Below are 19846 nucleotides of genomic sequence, written 5' to 3' on the forward strand. Positions count from 1 at the left end.
TTTAACATTTAAGAAAATTAGCAGATAAGTGAATTTCTTGAGTTGTTAAAATGTGCTATTTAGGGAGGTAGTGGGACAATGTGAGAAATGATTTGTCACATGACAGACATTTTCAAAGTCATCTTTGTCTTTTCAATGAGTTGGCAAAGACCATTATTTAATAGAAAAAGCACATGCTCTATCAAAATCCCACTATTTTCCCTCTATTATTTAATAAGAACTAGTACATTATATGTCAGAAATCTTTGTTCCATAGATTGAGTAGAGATAAAGGTTAGTAGTTCTTACTGCATTGGGTTGGATAATACAGTTAATAATAATGCATTTTTAATATTTCTTCAAGAAGAAGATGTTTTTATCTAATTAATCAAACCTTCACTGGCCAATTTCTGTGAACATTTGTTCTGTCCTGTACATTGTCTTCAGATACATAGAAATACATTTAACATATATGTATATATATGTGTATACGTTCATACACACACACACCCGAGATTTAGTGAATTATTTCCCTTCTTCTCTTTGACTCCCTTCTCCATTTACCTCTCTTCATCTATCTTCTCCCCTGTTCCAACAATTATGGGTATTAAAGCTTATATAGCAAGTATTTCTCCAAATTCCACTAAAGTAAGCAGTGGGAAGGCCTCCCTATCATACTCAAGAATGCTGACATAAAAGGCTGTGTTTCATTGTATTGTTCCCTTAAAACATCCACCATGAAGCATAGACAAAACTGCTATTCATAATTATAAATAAGAGTATTAGGAAAAAAATCTCAAAATTCCTTTAACCATTTTTACTTTAATAAATGGTCAGTTTAAGATTCTGTGTTTCAAATTCCATTAAAGATTTTAAGACATTCAATTTTATCTACTAAAGGGAAAAATCAATTTGTGGTAAATCCCATCTTTGAAAGAACAGTGGATTAGAAGGAATGCTGGGCTCTGATGTGAGCTCTGACAGTAAGTACTTTGCAAGCCTAGACAAATTACGTAATACACTCTGGAACAACAGTTGCTTAATAACTCTCATGAGCTCACCTACAAAATCATCTTGGTAACAGAGTAAAATCTGTTGTTGGCAGCTCCTTTTGAACATATTGATCTTCTGTGACTTTTATCTTGTCAGTCTAGCTTCTTCAGTATTATCTTTCCCTCCAGTCCTCATCTCTGTGTGATTACAGCAAAGGAATATGCATGAACCAAAAAATGAGACATAAGAGCTTTACAATAGCTCTTATACATATGTGATCAATTGGTGATTGATTATACTGTATAACTGGTGCCCAGTTTCATAATACATTCTAATCTAAAGTGGTTTTGTTTGTAATAAAGTTATGTTATTGTGTTAGAATATACAAAGTAGAGTGTGTTCTAGTGTTTATTCTAAAATGATAGATTAAGTGAGTCATTCAGCAGATACATCTGCCATCATCTACAACATCAAGCACCCATGCTAGGCTCTGGGAAGCCAGAATAGACCGCTCTTTTCTCTTGATTGGAATAGGGATTATGGTGAGCCTAACTGGCCATCGCTATGAGAGAATGTCATAGGTATCTGGGCTCTGGAATGACATATGGTGTCTGGAGGAAACATCAGACATATAGCTCAATGTGATTACGATTAAAAAGTATAGGTTGAAATAAGCCCAAAGATGGCGAAAAGTATGACTGATAAATGTGTTCTTTGTTTTAAAATTAAGAGCTTAAACTTGATTCTGGACTTGAGTTGAGCCATGGAGAGACTTAGATCATATTTTTCAATTTGTACATAAATATTTTGCATATTTATGGGAATATTAAGTAATGCTTCAATATATACAGGACCAGGTGTCATGACATATGCTTGTAATGTTAGTTACTCAGGAAGTGGAGGCAGGAAAAATTGCAATTTCATCCCCAACCCCGGCAAAATTAATTAGCAAGATCTTATTTAAAAAATAATTAGCAAGATCTTATTTAAAAATAATAAAAGAGCTATATAATTTAAGCTTTCCTCCCTGTCGCAGTCTCCTGAGTGCTAGGATTGTAGGTATGTGCCATCTGCCTGGTCAAGGTCAGGATTCTTATTAGCAACTTCCATAATGAATGTTTACCAGCACACTTGCTTGTGTAATGTTCTTATGCATAGCAGTGAAGCAGCCATTGTCCTCATTTTGCTATTACATAATTCTATATAGAAAACTCTCTCTTGGCATGGGACCCAAATTTTATCAAATACATATCTAAAGAGCAAGAATAAATAATTATATTTCCCCATGAGAAACCAGATGATGTTTTTTGATTTTCTTTGCAAAGGACCTGGTTTGTAAGGCCTTCCATGACAGCTTTTCATCTGTATCTGAGAAACCTAGGAAGGCCATACTCATATCCCTATGCACAGAGCAGATAGCAGACCCAAGAACAATGGCCAGCCTAGGTGGAACTGTTATATTCCATTGGTCAGCAGAGAATGTCTCTGCTTTCACTCATCAAACCACATGGGTGGACATGGCAAAGCCATCTCCATTAAAAAAAAGCTGATTAAATATATCAAACCACAAGACTCAGAATAAATGTTAGGCTGATTTCAGCCAAAACATATGGATATATAAAATTATTCTTTCCTTTCCAACCAGCTCCTTCATTTGTAAATCAATGTTACAACAAGCAAAAATGGATACATTTATCCAAATAGGGTGGAATTTTTGACTACTGATCCCTCACCAGGAGATATCTTTATCAAAATAGTATGAAAAATATAAGTGTAAAAGTTTCCCCTGTAAGAATAACTGAATTCTGGTGTCCTTATATTGGTGTTTGTCTTGTGCATCCAGGCAGAGAGTGAATGGGAGGCTTCCTTCTGCCTCCCCAGACTTAAATACTGCCATTTGGTATTTCCAGAATGAAACCTTTTCCTTTGTTTGTTTGTATCCCTTTTAGTCATTCCTTAGCTTCAGGCCAACAATCTGTGACCCAATAATAAAATCTAGCCTCTTGTCTTTTCTGTAGAGCCCTGAGCCTAAAAATAATATTTTCATTTTTGAGTGGTTTGGGTAAAACCAGAAAGGATGATATTATTTTGTGGAGTGTGAAAATAATTTTAACTAGAAGTTTCAATACTTACACATAAAGTTTTATTGGAAAACAACCCATTCTTCCTTATGTATGTCGGGTTGGTGGCTACTTCTGTGCTAAATCAGAATTGACTAGTTTCAATGGAGACCATCTGTCCTGAAAATCCTGAAATATTACTTTGTAGCCCTTTCAGGAAAGGGTTACAGAGCCCTCTGGCCTGTTTGGAGTGTGAAGGGATTAAGAGATTCTTCTTGTTTTCCTTAGACAGGGGTTGAATAGAAGGCAAGATATACACTAGTTGACATATGTTTTTCCATTTATTTGGGTGGAGGCCTTTGACTTTTTTTTTTTTTTTAACATTTGGCGAAATCCAACTGAAACAGATCTGAAGCTTTATTATTCTGCTCTGGTTCTACCTTACTATGAAGGGTGATAAGTTAACCAAAAAAAGGAAAAGCACAAGCAGTAACCAAGATGACAGATCTGCTACTGGCAAGAATGTAAAATCTCATATAGCATTTTAAAACTTTTTTCATTGTTATCAATTTTACTTTAAAGTTGTTGTCCTCCTCCCCTTAATGGAGGAAAAAACCTCTTTAAAACTCTTAATATTGTGATCCAAGCAAATGGATTTAGTTTATAATGACTTGCTTTGCAAATGATTTCAAATATACATTGCTTGAATATATGGAAGATAAGGTTTCATTACTCGGCCACCAGATTTTATAAAAGTCTCAATATTCCTTAATTTTTTTCTCCCTTCCCCATTCTCCATTGGCACTGGGTTTGAACTGAGGACGATGCCTACTTCCTTGGCTTTTCTGCTTAGTTCTGATACTCTATCCTTTGAACCACCCCTCTGGTCCAGAATTTTCTTAGTTCATTGGAGGTGACATCTCTCAGAGTTTTCTAGCCAGGCAAACTTTAAACAACAACTCTTCAAATATCAGCTTTCTGTGTAGAAAGGATGAGAGAAGTGACCCACCTGTATATTTTGAGGAGTTGAAATAAGGTGCATTGTGTCATATACAATAGAATTCTGAAAAGAATACAGGAATTTCTGGAGTCTCTTTATCCTCAATTGCACTTTGAAGATTATATTCCCTCCCTGGGCAATACTTTACTGAGTGATATAGGTAAATCAGGTGTTTTCCCCTCTGATGAAGGAAGTAGGGCATAGATGTATGTGATCTGTACCCTCCAGCCTTCCCCAAAGTCAAAGCTGCTTTTTGATCTCAGTTTCCTAACTCCTGGTTCATAATAATTAAAACAGATCCATTTTCAGCAAATGGTTGTGATCAGTTTGTTTAGGTGCATGGCTTAAATAAAAGTAAAGCAATTATGATCCTATAGATAGTGATATTTGGATAATGCCTTTCATTTGAGTAGTGCGTATATGTTTATGTAAATAGCAAAGTATTAATAAGACAAAATTCTTATAATCACAGTTTAATATAAAACTATAATGAATTATTAATGAAGTTTATATAGTAATAAATTTAAATAAACATATATGTATTTTTCCATGTGAAGTATCCTATATGAACTCCTTCCTTAGAGCATCTTAGAAGATCATTTGTGTCCTAGTTGATAAGTATATTTTATTTATATACTTATTTACTTATTTGTTTATGCCAGTCTTGGGACTTGAATTCAAGGTCTAGGTGCAGTCCCTGAGCTTTTTCTTTCAAAGCTAGCACTCTATCACTTGAGTCACAGCTTTACTTCTTGGTTTTTGTTGGATAATTGGAGATAAGCATCTCATAGACTTTCTTGCCAGCCTGGTTTCAAACTATGAGCCTCAAATCTCAGTTCCCAAGTACCTAGGTTTATAGACATGAACCACCAGAGCCTGCCTTGTTGGTAAATTCTTATATCAAATGATAACTTATAATTTACATAGAAGATACTGTACTGAGACTTTTGCTTTTATTATACCTTTCCTTTCATTGACACAGCATCCATATGAAATACACTATGTAACCTTCTGTTCAGGGACAAGGATGTTGAGGCAAAGAGAGCTTTACTGACTTGCCCATAGTCTGAAGAGTGAGCTAAGATTCTACCTCACATTTGCTAAGCACAACATGGATGGAGTAGCTACTGTATGTTCTTCACACAGTTCCTATTCACTGCCTCTCGCTCTCATCCTTAATTTTTTCTTCTGCACTCATCATATTGGATTTCATTTTTTTTGCTAACTCTATGAATCAAGGAAACTTTTATTTGAACACATTTTATTGGATTTCACATAGAGTTCGGCCATAGGTTTTCCACTTTCTGTATCATCTCTCAAGCAGTTTAGTTGTTAGGGTAGAAAAACTTTGTGTCTTGAAACTTTTGGATCTGCCTTATTTTCTGTTGGTAGAAGTATAAGGTGTGTTATATGCATTCAGACTGTACTACACAAAAGTTCCTATTTCATAGTTTTATTAATATACACTGTCATGGGATTACTATAATCATAAATATTAGAAAGGCATCCTTTCACTGGGCGCTGGTGACTCCTGCCTGTAATCCTAGCTATTCAGGAGGCTTAGATCTGAGGATCACAGTTCAAAGCCAGCCTGGGCAGGAAAGTCTGTGACATTCTTATCTCTAATAAAACTACTTTGAAAAAGCCATAAGTGGCACTGTGGCTAAAGTGGTAGAGCACTGGCCTTGAGCAAAGGAAGCTCAGGGACAGAGCCTAGGCCCTGAGTTAAAGCTCCAGGAATGATCCCCCTACCCACACCCACCCCCCACAAAAGAAGAGAAAAGCATACTTTTGTAATCAAAAACTTTTTTTGCTTGTTGACATCTAGTATCACTTGAAATTGTTAGAGAAATCTAAAACTATTTAAATAATTTTATGAAAACTCAGATGAAGTTGCACAGTTGAGTTTTTCCCAGGTGCCTAGAGTTCTCTTTCTTCTTTCTTCCTTCCTTCCTTCCTTCCTTCCTTTCTTCCTTCCTTCCTTCCTTCCTTCCTTCCTTCCTTCCTTCCTTCCTTCCTTCCTTCTTCCTTTCTTTCTTTCTTTCTTTTCCTTCCTTCTTTCTTTCTTTCTTTCTTTCTTTCTTTCTTTCTTTCTTTCTTTCTTTCTTTCTTTCTTTCTTTCTTTCTTTCTTTCTTTCTGTCTGTCTTTCTGTCTTTCTGTTTTTTTTTTTTTTTGGAACAGCCTGCCTCCTTGATTTCGTTTAAAATTTTAGCTTAAGAAAAAGCAGAGAAATCTAGAAGTATTCTCATGGGTTGGGCATCCTTTGATCATTGCAACTCCGATCTGAGGACTAAATGTCACTGGAGGTGGAAGCTTCTTGCCACACTGAATAAAAATACTGGTTTGAAATAAAGAGAAGTTGAGACTGGGGCATGGTGATACATACCATTCTAGACTAAGCTGGGAAGACAAAAGCCTCCCTCTGTATCAAGAATTCCCAAAACTGTGGAACTAGAGGAAAAAGACATTGTGGGATTTTCACATTCTCCCCATTTTTAAAAACCTCCTCTATTCAATGTCTTGATACTATTCTTATCCTATGACTATTCCCTTTTACAGTGTCGAGTCTCCCAGTGATTTTCTTTACCTTACTCTCTTCCTGTGCTCATGAGGGTAGTTAGCATTCAGAAAACTTTCACTTTATCTTTATCTACCTATGCTTTCAGCATACATAGTGTTTTTTTCATTCATTGCTTGCTTGAGTACTTTTCCTTTTAGTAGACTGAAAATCCTTGAGCTTACCATTTGCATCCATCAGGACCTCTGGCAAATGGGGGCTTCTTGTAGCAACAAGAGAACAAGCTAGGTTCTATTCTGGTCATGTTCTTGTGCTCAGAAACCCAGATCAGTCCCTGTAAGCCAGACTAAGTCACTAATCCCAATCCCAACTTTGAATTCATTAATTTGAATTGTTACTTCAATACTTAAAATACTTTGACATTCTCTATTAAAAATGTTTTCAGGTGTGTAACTATTGGGTTTGCCAACATGATTTACAATGGTTGCTTTTTAAAGAGCAGAGATATTTACAGTGCATGTGCAAATAATCTCTTACTAAGCATCCAAATATTAAAAAAGAAAAGCCTTTGGGCTTATAAAATGCTGTTCATGTTTGTTCACTTGGCAAGCATTAAAATTCCACTATGTATCCAACACTGTGCTAGGCACAAGGAATTCACAGCTTGAAAATACTAAATAAAAGTTTAATGGCCTAACAGAAAGGCCTATTTTTCTGCCTCTAATGTACTCAGCACATGCCTCTACTGTTACGTTGTGTTTCGCTGTCCTGCAATTGCCAAATGACCCATTCCTTTTGGCTTTAGCACCTCCAGGCGACAGCACGGGTGTTAGCATTTTCTGTTCTCAGGGCCTGGCACAAGACTCGGCACACACGAGGTTCTTAGGGAATGTTTGGAATGAACTGTTGGACTGGACTAGTGTATAATTTGAAAAATTATTACATTTGAGCCTGTTTGGGGTGCTGGGGGGGGCGAGTGAGGGGGTACCCAGTCTGTTTTTTTGTTTCTTGGCCAGGACAAACCTGTTTTGCAAAATGACCACCCCATCAGACTTTACTTGGCCACAGTTTCACTTGGACAGTAATTTTACTTAAACCAATTCTGGCAGCCCCCACTTGGTAGATTACATTTTTGAGGAGGCACTGTAATTTGGAAGCATGTAAGTTGGCTAACGTAGGGTATCATATTTCAGAAGAAGGGCTCTAAACCCATGTTTTATAGAAAAGGCCTATGTTTAGTGAATGATATACCTATTTTCTGGAGCAGCATAACATTTTCTAAGACTTAACAATCTATTGTCTGATGGCATTGGTGTTGTAACAAAGCTTAACTTATTCAATTTATATTTGCACAGAGATTTCCATATAGTGTAGGCATAAACTATTAACCACAGTGGCTATTTTTGTGCCATTCAGGTTGGAAGGATGATTTTATATTTTCCTATAGAGCTTTTGTAATGTTTTGAGTTTTTATTTCTATTTTTCTTTTTTTTTTTTTTGCCAGTCCTGGAGCTTGAACTCAGGGCCTGAGCATTGTCCTTAGTTTCCTTTTCCTCAAGGCTAGCACTCTACCACTTGAGCCACACCACCACTTCCAGCTTTTTCTATATTTGTTGTGCTTAGGAATCAAACCCAGGGCTTCATATATACAAGGCGAGCACTTTACCACTAGGCCTTATTTCCAGCCCTTATTTCTATTTTTCTTTTATATATGAAGAGTTAATATGAGTCATGTTTAAGCTGGGTGCCAGTGGTTCTCACCTGTAATCCTGTAATCCTAGCTACTGGGGAGGCTGAGATGGGAGGAGCTCAGTGAGAAACCAACCCAGGTAGGAAAGTATTTGAGACTCTTATCTCCAGTAGCTACCTAGAAAAAGCTGGCTGTGGCTCAAGTGGTAGAGCACTAGCCTTGAGCACAAAGAGGCTCAGGGACAGTGTCCAGGTCCTGAGTTTAAGTCTCAGGACACACACACACACACACACACACACACACACACAAATATAGACACAAAAGAGTAACAAGTTTAAGTGGTTTGTGGGGAGTCGTTCCAGGCTAAGACTATGAGGACCCCCCTCCCCCAAATCCCATCCATCAAGCAAAAGAGTTAATTCTAGCAGAAAGAGCTGAGCAGTGAAGGGGGTTGTGGATGGGACAGGAGCTGGTGAGAGAATGTTCTCAGAACCTGAAATCTATGAAGAAGGAAACTTCTTGAGGAAGGGTTTTGTGCATTGGTAAGTTTATAAACTTGGGTTCAAGGTGTTGTGAAATTAGGCTGTCAGTTGAGGCTGCTGAGTGCACAGGTAGCTATTGGTGGTTTTAGGTCAAAGCAAAGAGCAAAAGAAGTCATGAAGCCAGTCATGGCCTCAGGCATAAGGATTTTGCATCTTTTTTGTAAGGGTAAGGCTGATAGTAGGGCTTCAAATCTGAGCCTCAAATTTGTGCTCTTTTTCTCTCACAGCTGGTGCTCTCGCACATTAGGCCACACGTCCACCTGGCTTTTTGCTACTTAATTGGAAATCAGAGTCCCTTAGATTTGTGTACCCATACTAGTTCCTAACTGAGATTCTCAGATCTCAACCTCCAGTGTTGAGATCTTCTAGCTAGTTTCTAGCTCAATTAAAGCTTTTAACAAATGCCTTATTGCATAGATAATGGTGCAGGCTTTTTTCCCCCTCCTTAAATGAGGAGAAAATGCTACTGACTAAAAGAAAATGGGACAATGGTTGAACAAATATATATTTTGCAGGTTACAACGGGGCCAGCGTAATTAAACATGAGTATAGTTTTATGTACCCAAATCTGAAAAAGTTTGAAATATATGTTTTTATTTATTTTCCCTCTTAAAATCAAAAGGGTTTATTTCATAATGTTAATATAGTGGCTTTTTAAAGCAGGTTGTCAGTGTACACTTTGATAATCTTTTGTTATACTCTCATTATATAAATTATAATTATAGGACACTCATGTGATTCAGAACTGTATAACATTTTTCACATTTCAACATTCCTCCATTTTTTCCCCCCAAACTGAGGTCTCTAAACTGGTTCTTGTTCCCTCTCCTTCTCTTTCTCCGTCCCTTCTTTCACCTGTTTAAAACTTTAGTGGCCATAGAATATTTTGGAATTATTGCTTATAATTCCCTTTGTGCTTTTTCTTTTTTAATGGCTATAGCATTCTACACTTAAATGTTTCATATTTTTATTGTACTTAAATTTGAGAACAAGTAATTAAGCTTTACTCCGGCAGGATTTATGCCTGAAGGAGTCCTAAGGGACTCTACAGAGAATGAGAGGCATTTCAGAAATCCCACATTCTGTGAACTGGTATCTGGAACAAGGAATGAAATGAGAATAGGGAGCTCTAAGTAACAATAAAGACCAGAAAACGACCTCGTAAAATTAATTCCAAATGCTTATTGCTGTGACTTTTTGGCCAAAAGCTTATCGGTACAGGCTGTATTTAAAGGAGAAATCAGATCAGTTGTAGGTAATAACTGATTTATGAAGTGTATAGTCCTTTTTAAAAATATAAATTCTTTGTTCTCTCACCCATTTGTTCTGTTTTATCCTTTGGAATGCTTATCGTTTCTTAGAAAATAACTTCTGTAACAGAGGAGCTGCTTGCTTTTTGAAAAAAATGTAGTAAGAAACCCAACAATTTGTGGATATAATGGTCATGTATTTTGACCATGATTGAGAGGCTACTGACCAGCTATAGACCACTGTTTATTAAAATACAGGTTATAGCGTTTAAGGCTAGAAATGAAACTTTTATGAGGTTATAAATCATACTTCTATGCCTACTATTTTCCTCCCCCAGAAAATGAGCAATAATTTGTCTGTGGACTTTAACCCATGCACAGTTAGTGCTCAGATTGTAAATTTGGTAATATTTTAGACATTAAGTTAGCTGTTCTTTGGTGGTCACTTTACATATAAAAACCTACTCTGAATCAAAATCAAAAGGCAAGAATTTGCCATTTTTCCTTTTTAAGGTCCAGAAACTGTCTCAATCTTTTCAGCCTTTTAATTGTTTTCAGCATTTTCTTCTCGACTTAAAACATTTTCACATTTAATGATTTCATGCTTTGGCTACATTTTCATATTTTATTTTCTATTTGCTTGCAGGCACTCTCTTTTTGGAGGTACTGGGATTTGAACTCAGATCCTCACTCTTGCTAGGCAGGTGCTCTACTGTGGAGCCAGGATTCCAGTTAGAACTTTAGATTTAAAGTTTTCCAGAATCCTGAAAGCACCAAACATTGGGCTGGAAACCCATTAAAGTAAGGAATGTGACATGGGAGTCTTCTAAGCACTTTATGAGCTGTTCATTGTTGTTAGTTTGCTCTGTTATAGATAGTAACGTACTAGAATCTGTCCAAACTCGAATCATTCAATTAATGAACCCATCATCTTCATCTGCTTGTCTCTCTTTTAAGCATGTTTACTTTTATCTGTGTATGCCAGTAGTCATGAACTAGAGGCTAGGAGCCTACCAGTGACCTGATCAAACATTCAAGCCTCTTAGTTATTGCTTTTTAGATATTACATGTATTTTGGTAGACACACATATATTTGTAAATTTACTGTTACTTCCATCTGCAGACTCTTACTAAGTCCAGAGAGTTTACATAAATCAATACAAATTCTCATAGTAAATTCTCAAAGTAATCCTGGTAGGTCAGTGATTCTGTTTTGAATATGAAGAAATCAAGGTTTAGAGCCGTGAGTAGTTGCCCAAAGTTACAGAGCTGGCATTTATACTTGGACCTGACAGACCTGAAAGTTATTGTTTCTGAGTTGTAGTGCGGATTGGATTTAGGAGGGATATGGTTTGGAGAGCTGGCATGTTAGCTCGGTGATTTTCTCTGTTGGAGGCTTTGCCTTAACAAAGATTCTGCACCCGGTGCAAATATTGTGACAAATCAAGGAAAGGTATGTAATGCTTTGGTACATTGCAGGTTATCAACAAAATGGCCAAACACCCTTTTACTGTGTCAGGTGACCCCATCTAGTGAAGGTGATAGCACACTGACAGGTGCTCTAGATCAAACACTTAAACATATTTAACAAAATGGAAATATATTAACTCATTTACTGTTCCCAGACAGAAGCTATAGTTTGATGGTCTCACTGTAGTCTCCATTGTAGGCCTTTTGAAGGGCAGAACAGATTCCAGTCCTCGCAGCAATATAACGTGTAGTGTGGGGTGTTTTCTTTTTCATCTTTTTTTTTTTTTATCTCATTTGGAATTGCAGGCCTTTCTGAATTTTCCTGCTCCCTAGGGTCCTTGGTTGGTAGTTTGATTTAGTTTATTAATACAGAAGCTGTTGGAAGAGGTAGAAATGATTGTGAAGGACGGGATTGGGGTGTGGCTCAAGTGGTAGAGTGTTTGCCTAGGAAGTATGAGGCCTTACGATCAAACTTCAGAACTTTGTCCCTAGATATTTTGGAATTAAGTTTGTATATGTCAGTGCAGGGGCTTGAACTTAGAGTCTTGTGCTCTCACCAGGAATTTTTCCTCCTGGCAAGTGCTTTACCACCTGAACCATACTTTTGCTGATTAACTGAAGATAAGCTCTTGTATTTGTCTGCAGTAGCTGGCTCTCTCTGAACCACAATCCTTAGATGTTAGCTTCTAAATTGTGATGATTATAGGCATAAGAACAATTCAGAATAATTTAGAATGGGGTGATGCTAGGCAATATTAAGGCATTGAGTATGTATGTTTATGGTCAACAGAATTTTGATTGACCTAACTGGTGAGCTTGTGAAAATTTCATTGGTTAAAACAAGTAAATTCCTTTAACTGAGACTTTTTTTCTCTTTAAAATTGTTTTTAGGATGCAGAATAGAAAACTGTGACTCTTGCTTTAGCAAAGACTTCTGTACCAAGTGCAAAGCAGGCTTTTATCTGCACAGAGGCCGTTGCTTTGATGAATGTCCAGAGGGTTTTGCACCATTAGATGAGTCTATGGAATGTGTGGGTAAGTAATTCTTAATACAACTCTTAAAGTGAAGCTTTTAACTGTTACTTGAAAATGTGTGTGCTGGATACATTCAAACAAAAACTGAACTGGTTCTTTTATCCATTAGGTCTGAAAAATACTTAATTTCTTCATGACTTTCTGATATTTTTAGGTCTTATGATCATGAGTAGTCTTATATATGATAGCTTGCTATAAAATTTGTTAGTCATACATTTCTGGGGTAACTTACTTAAGTGCTGACAAAATGTATCATCTGTATAACACATCTCTTCTTAATAAATATCAATAGGCTGGAGGTCTGGCTCAAGTGGTAGAACATTTGGCTAATAAATGTGAATAAGTATTAGAAATAAACTTTTGTTTAGGAGCAAAGATATCAAACACTATCATGCCAATGGGCCATTCTATTGCTTTTGCTATATAGACTTGAAAGAAAACTTGACAATATTTTTTCTGTAGAAATATAGCAGAAGTCATCTGTAGTTATATATCTCAAGGCTTGTACAAAACAGACTCAAATGTGAGGCTTTAAAGGAATACGTACACTGGTGTTTATTCTTATGTGTTGAAGTGGGCCACGACACCAACTGAGATTTAGAGTGCTGAAGTTCGGTGTGGGGGCTTATCAATTGATGTGACAGAGAATTTCAATGGTGAAGCTGATGTGGAAGTTCACTATTCTAATATACCATCCTATGAGAGGGTATCTAAGAGCTTTATTCATGCCTGGGGAAACAGGTATCTGATTGTCTTCGTTGACTTTTCTCAGTACAGTAATGGACATCCAGAATGCAAAGAATAAGGACTATTGTGGTTTCCACACATCTTTTAAAAGAATAGACAGAGAAAATGCCATGCAAGCTTTCCTTGTGCCACACTATCCTTCCTACTAGAACTTCCAAAATAAAACAAATACACTTGTGGATTTAGGATGGGGCATTCAGAATGAGCCTGTGAAATGATGGCTTTGATCATAACACACACACACACACACACACACACACACACACCTACACACAACCCCCCCCCCCCCAAGAAAAAACCACAAACCCACAGTATCATTTTTCAACGTTTTGAGATTAGGCCTTTCTATAGTGTTAGAACTGACCAGCAGCACCCTTTCAAAAATACACAGCAACAAATGGAAACTAACAAGTTTTTAAATGATTTATTTGGCATAGGTTTGTTGGAGATTCCCTATGATTCCAAGAATTGTATTTCCCAAAGGGGGGGGGGAGGGCTTGGTCAGCTATATAACTTAGTATTTGCTATCTGGATAAACACTGCTGTATAAATTCAATGCCAAAGGAGCAAGTGGCTACTAAATCTATTCTATATCTGTATTTTTTTTTTTGGAAAAGAAAATAACCCCGGGTATTTTTGTTGTTGTTTTTAGAAGGATGTGAAGTTGGTCATTGGAGTGAATGGGGAACTTGCAGCAGGAACAACCGCACATGTGGATTTAAATGGGGTCTGGAGACCAGAACACGGCAAATTGTTAAAAAGCCAGCAAAAGACACAATACCATGCCCAACCATCGCTGAGTCCAGGAGATGCAAGATGGCCATGAGGCACTGTCCAGGAGGTAGGTTTCAATAACCGCTATGGTGTGCTGTGTGCTTTCTCCATTACCCCCACCAGCCTCCCTCTCGCTTCCAATAAAAGTTACTTACCCATGAAGGAAGCCTGATAATAACATGGATGAGGAGGAATACATTCTTCTTTAAAAGCAAATGCTTCAGTAGCAAAAAATACACAGTGTGAATATCTTCATTTACTTTGGAGATACGTTCTAAATAATTTGGAAGAACAGCCTGAAAACAAGATTTCTAGTAGTCTGTATGGTTTTTATCTGTCACCCCCCCCCCACTTTTTTTTCTTTTGCAAATGTACCATAAAAGTGGGTTCTTGTGAAATCAGGCCTTTGCAGATGTGGCTCTATGGGAAGAGGCCAACTTTTAGTCAAGAGGAGTTTAGATTAGAAAAGTTTATGGAATTTGTAAAAAATCAGCTGCATCATTAGTAGTTGAAGACGACAACTTAAACTTGCCCCAACACAGAGAAGTAAACACTGTCTAAATGTCACTACAATTAGCCTTTTTCTCTTTGTTTTCATAATAATTGGGAGAAAACAGCTACTGGTGTGTGTGTGTGAGTGTGTGTGTGTGTGTGTGTGTGTGTGCATGTGTGTGTGTGTTTAACCAACTCCTGGTAGTAATTGTTCTGATTTGAGTCATTATTCTGTAATAACAGGATTAGGCCCATTTAGAAATGAGAAGAGCCCAGTGCTAGGCACTGCCTGCTAAAGCACAGCCAGTTGGTTGAAATGAAAACCTTAGCCCAGCCTGTGTTTCTAAAGCACGGCTCACTTGCTGCCATGTATTATGTGGTTGGCTGATGCTGCGTTGCCGTGAATGAAACTGGGATTTGTTTTTAAGTGCATAAATACAGAAAAGCGACCAAAAAAGTTATTTTGGGAAAACTGCCCTATTAAATAATTCAAATTTTTATTTGCCATTGTTCTTTCTGTTGGTACAGAGCTTTCCAGTTTTGTTGTTTTACTATAACCCAGAAAGAGACCATATATGTGCTTAAGATGGGGTACATATTCACATTATGCTGCCTCGTAGAGAATGCCTATGATCCATGGAGAAAGACAAAACTTCTGAAGACTTGAAGACTCCAGTCAGCTTCTGAGAACTATTAGATCCAGATTCAGAAGCTACTATTAAGAAAAGCAGCTTTTCCTCTCGAATTAGTTTTGCTTTTCCTTGCTGGGTTTTTGAAACAAAAAAAAAATTGGGGGGGGGGGTCTGCTTTTCACTAACAAGGCTGGTTTTGTTCACTTACACTGGGTATTTTTCAGTCCAAATATAAGAAAATATTTTCTTACAAAACTAATAAGGCACATCTTGGATAGCTGAGAGCATTTAACCTGCAACCTTCTGCCTAAAAACAAACCTGATGTATTCAGGTATTGGAAAGAAAGACTTCCTTTGTTGTATATTGTTTGTATAACTAGCCCCTCCCCCATCCTTTCCCAGCAACATGGTCCCCCAATGGTGGTTTATGTTAATAACAAAAATTAAACAGAACATACTTATGTGTAACTAGACTCTATTTTGACCTAGCCTCAGCCTTGCTAGAAAATTGTCTAGATAACAGCTAGATTGTTAACTGTAACTTTATTGCATTTATATTTTTATGCTACTGTCTTAATGGAACAGACCTGACACTATTGGCAATTTAAATAATCCAGTCCTCACCCCTCACCCCCAACTGTTTATGTCTCATTTGCTAGTATTTTTGTTGTTGTTCCTCAGGTAAACAAGTAATAAGTTCTGGCTTATTTGGTATTTCTGTTTTATTAAATTTTGACATTTAGAAACTGTTAGGTAATGCTCTAATTTCTGTATCTATGTTTTCAGTTTAATGAAATGATTTTTCCCCTGTAACTCTCAAATTAAGTAGGTTACTTTTTCACAGTCAGGGAAGTAAAATAGAATTGTTGATAGAAATGGCAAATTGCTATGCAATAAAAGTAATTTGTACTTACAAATGTAAGAAATCAAAAATAGAAAAGTTATTTTTGGAACTTGAACACCAGTTGCTAAAAATTGCCTATAACTTCCAGTGGAGTGTCCCACCTTGCCTGAGGTGAGAGAGAGAAAAGTCCCCTGCCTCAATAGGTTACGGTGATTAATGGAAGAATGGGGAAGAAAACCACTTTATCCCTTTTGACATCTTGATTTGATTTTGGTGATCTGCTTTGACAAACCATGCAAAAATGGAAGTCATAATCAGGTTGGGAATACAGGCATTTTTCAGATCTTTTCAACATATGTATGGATTTTTTCTCCTGTTGTCGCCAATCTTAACCTGATTGTACTCGAACACAGCCTTAACCTCCTTCACACTAAAGCAGCGGCACATTAACATCAGCTGCTTTTGATTACTGAAAGGCATGAGCTAGAGGTCAACGTCATGGAGTAGTCACTGAATATTTAAGATCTTACAGTGAAAACTGTTAAATAATGGAGAAATAAATAGCTTTGGGTGTAGAAACAAAAAATAGAATCTATTTTTCCCCTTAACTCTCATATGTTTTTCTTGTAAAGAAAAAAGAATAAGCGTTTCTTCAGTAGTGGATTTATTTACACTTGAGTATGTAGTGTTCACTCTCCAGTTTTTCACTTAGATCAGTTATCTTTTCTTCCATTTCTGAGCAAACCTGCAACATTTTGTAAACTTTTCCAACACTCCGTTTTTTTTGGAGACCTGGTATGTGATCTGATTCCCTTCATCCTGTCAACTCATTACTTCCTTGACCCCTTAGCAAGGCACTTAACCTTTCCTGGCCTTTGTTTCCTCATTTGTAAATTGAAGGTATTGGCAGTGGGTGATCACTGAGGTCCAGCCTCATTCTAAATTCCACTCATTCTAGGATTCACTGTTAAGAGATAAGGGCAAGTCTTGTGGTTGTCCTATAGAAAGAAGGTATGGAAGAGAACTGGAAAGTCAGGAGCCTTGGTTCACAATCAAGAGAAGGAAGAATCACTCTCCTCATAGCTGCACCAGAGAATTTCTAAGCCTGCGGTATCTGGTGTTTTTTACCCTTCTGCATCAAGGACTGTTGTACAGTCAACTTTCAAAGCCTACATAGAATTCTTTTTTATATACAAATGATATGAATATTCAAAAGCTTCAAATAGAAGAATTGTCAAGTCTGAATTATGTACAGAAGATGATACTAGTAGAAGCGATAAACCTGTGACTATCGTATATTTAAATGGCAAATAGAAGAACAAAATTCTGGCTGTTAAGATGCTGGAGGATGCTTGTGTATAGGGGGTATTTAGGTATCTCTAATATTGCACTGGTTCACAGGAGTGACCAAGATCATAATTTCAACCTAAAATCTTTTTTCTTATCTTTTTGAGACTCATTATTTTGTTAAGTCTCAGCTGTTGGCTGAGCCCCATTCATTGATGTAGCTTTGGGATTGCTCAAATAACTTTTGAGAATCTTTTTCTCGAGGAAACTATGACAACAAAGATGCAAATGGATGAGCATAGGCTGTCATGGGGAGACAAGGGCTGTAGAGGAACATCAGGCAGGAGAGGGAACTTGGGAATGAGGCATGTTTAGGCAAATTGTAGAAAATATATTTGTTTAGGCCCAGTTGCACAGCTGATGGTTCTACACTTTGCATGATAGTACTTTTGTTGATAATTTCTGATATAGTAGTCAGATTCTTAAAGTAATAGAGGTGATGCTTTGGTATATATATGTACATATGTATGTACATACATATGTACATATATATATACACCCACACACAGACATATATATTTTATTTACTAAATTTCTGCCTTTTATGCTCATGGCTGCTTCAAATTTGCATATTTTCTGTTGTTAGTGATCATATATTGCAATTCTTGACGGCCTAATCATATTTTCTTTGCAATGTGCAAAAAATGAAACTTACTACTTACATACTATTTTAATTTGAAAAATAACTCATTCCTCTAGTGAAATATTACCTGATTTCTATCTAGTTTTGCAAAAGTGGCTCTCAACTTGGTAGAAAACAAATGAAAATATTATTTAGCAACTTAGATCCTTAATCTCTGTAAACATCTACTTGTCAAAAAGCAGTAGCAATAAGACCTCTCTAATCTATGTTTTCTGTACACAAACAGATATCAGCATGTGGACTAGGTATTAGATAATATAACTAGAGATGGCTGTAGATTGTGATGAATTAAGCTGAGAGCAGGAAATAAGTACATTTTCAGTAGGATGGGGTCAAGAAAATATGCTTGGGACATATGTTCTTTATTTCTGTACATTTTGTTTACATTTGGGCTTCAATTTATGTGGTCTGCTTTATACACACCAGTCTCAGGAGCAGTTGGGAAGGGAGAGGATAAGAGAGAATCTCTTTTCTTTTGAACCATTTAGACTGTCAAGAATGTCTCCTTGAAATTTTTTTTTCAACTTTTTAAATTTATTTCTTCATTTCTTGCATTTGAAGTACTCTTCGATGACATCCTTGGCCTGAGACTCTTTGCCATAGTCCTTAACCACGACACAACTGCAACCAACCACTTTACAGGGTTTTCCCTCTCGATCTATTTTGCAGAGGCCTACCCCACTCCCCTAGTTTTTTGTTGTCATCAACCTTAATAAGGGTCATTTGGTGCGCAGCACAAAGGGCCTCCACCAACTTGATACACATGGGCTCATTGCAGTTGGATGCAAGCACACACAGATGTGCTTGGCGCTTGTCTAGGGCTTTGGCTTTGGCACGAATTACACGTGCTAGGCCGTCGTGGATGAGGGCGGTCTTCAGCACCTCTTGTAAAGCTGTATTCCACCTCCAGCAGCAATGCCTTCCTCGGCCATGGCGGTGGATGACGGGTGAAGCCGAATCTTGAGCGCACCCGAGCCTCCGCCTCTGCGCGGCTTGGTGGCGGCAGGGAAAGGGGTCTCCTTGAAATTTTTACATAAAGAAGCAGCACTTAAAATGGATTTTTTGTTACTCTTCTGTGTGGTATGCTAAATACTTTTAAAATCGTGTGTGTGTGTGTGTGTGTGTGTGTGTGTGTATGTGTATGTGTACTGGGGCTTGTATTCAGAGCCTTGTACTTTTTCTTTAGCTTCTTTTGCTCAAGGCTGACTCTTGACCACTTTAGCCACTACATAGTTGTGTAAAGAAATGATTGATTTGTGTTGCTTTCAATTAAGCAAATTTTACTATTTTCTAGGTAGCTGGTTATAGTGTTTTGTTTTTTTCTTCATGGATTATAAACTGGGAATTACCCAAAGCATGCGTTTTGTAAATGTTAATTAGGAAGTTGATGTTTAGCAGGATCCCACCTGCCTCTGAATACATTTCTCAGTGAAGGGCGAGAAAAATCTTACACTAGGTGTTAACAGTGGGAAATATCCTTTCCTACTCTCTCCCACCTACTACTTTTTAATTATTCATGCTTGTTTTACTTGTTCTAACCTGGTTTGTTCTGATGGAGGTAGTGATTTCTCTATTCTTTCTCTGAAATGCTATTTTTCATGTTTGCTACTTCTCACACTTAGTCTGAGTCAATGAGGGAGCAGAGGAGCGACTCCTATGGTATGGTACTCCCGGAGCCCACCATGTCCAAGTAAGACAGGACTACGTGCAGAGGTGGACATATAGACATAGAGCCCAAGAACCATGGAGCTCACAACATGGAGCCCGAGGCATAGAGAGAAGACATGTTGTTCCCCTAATTTCCTTTGGAACCTATCCTGGTCCCAGCC

At 37.3% G+C, this 19846-nt stretch overlaps 1 protein-coding gene and 1 pseudogene across 4 annotated transcripts in view; one reads left to right on the top strand and one right to left on the bottom strand.

The window, feature by feature from the left end:
* Rspo2 (R-spondin 2) overlaps positions 1-19846 on the top strand; it is a 128369-nt gene that overhangs the window by 72396 nt on the left and 36127 nt on the right. For 3 of the 4 annotated variants that reach the window (XM_048358773.1, XM_048358774.1, XM_048358776.1), the window contains 2 exons: positions 12395-12538; positions 13938-14126. In XM_048358773.1, coding sequence (XP_048214730.1) covers positions 12395-12538; positions 13938-14126 — 333 coding nt within the window. The remainder of the gene's footprint in view (positions 1-12394; positions 12539-13937; positions 14127-19846) is intronic. The other variant, XM_048358777.1, reaches the window with a different exon arrangement.
* LOC125360722 lies at positions 18536-19005 on the bottom strand (annotated as a pseudogene).

Source organism: Perognathus longimembris, chromosome 12 (assembly GCF_023159225.1).
Source record: "Perognathus longimembris pacificus isolate PPM17 chromosome 12, ASM2315922v1, whole genome shotgun sequence".
NCBI classification, from domain to species: domain Eukaryota; kingdom Metazoa; phylum Chordata; class Mammalia; order Rodentia; family Heteromyidae; genus Perognathus; species Perognathus longimembris.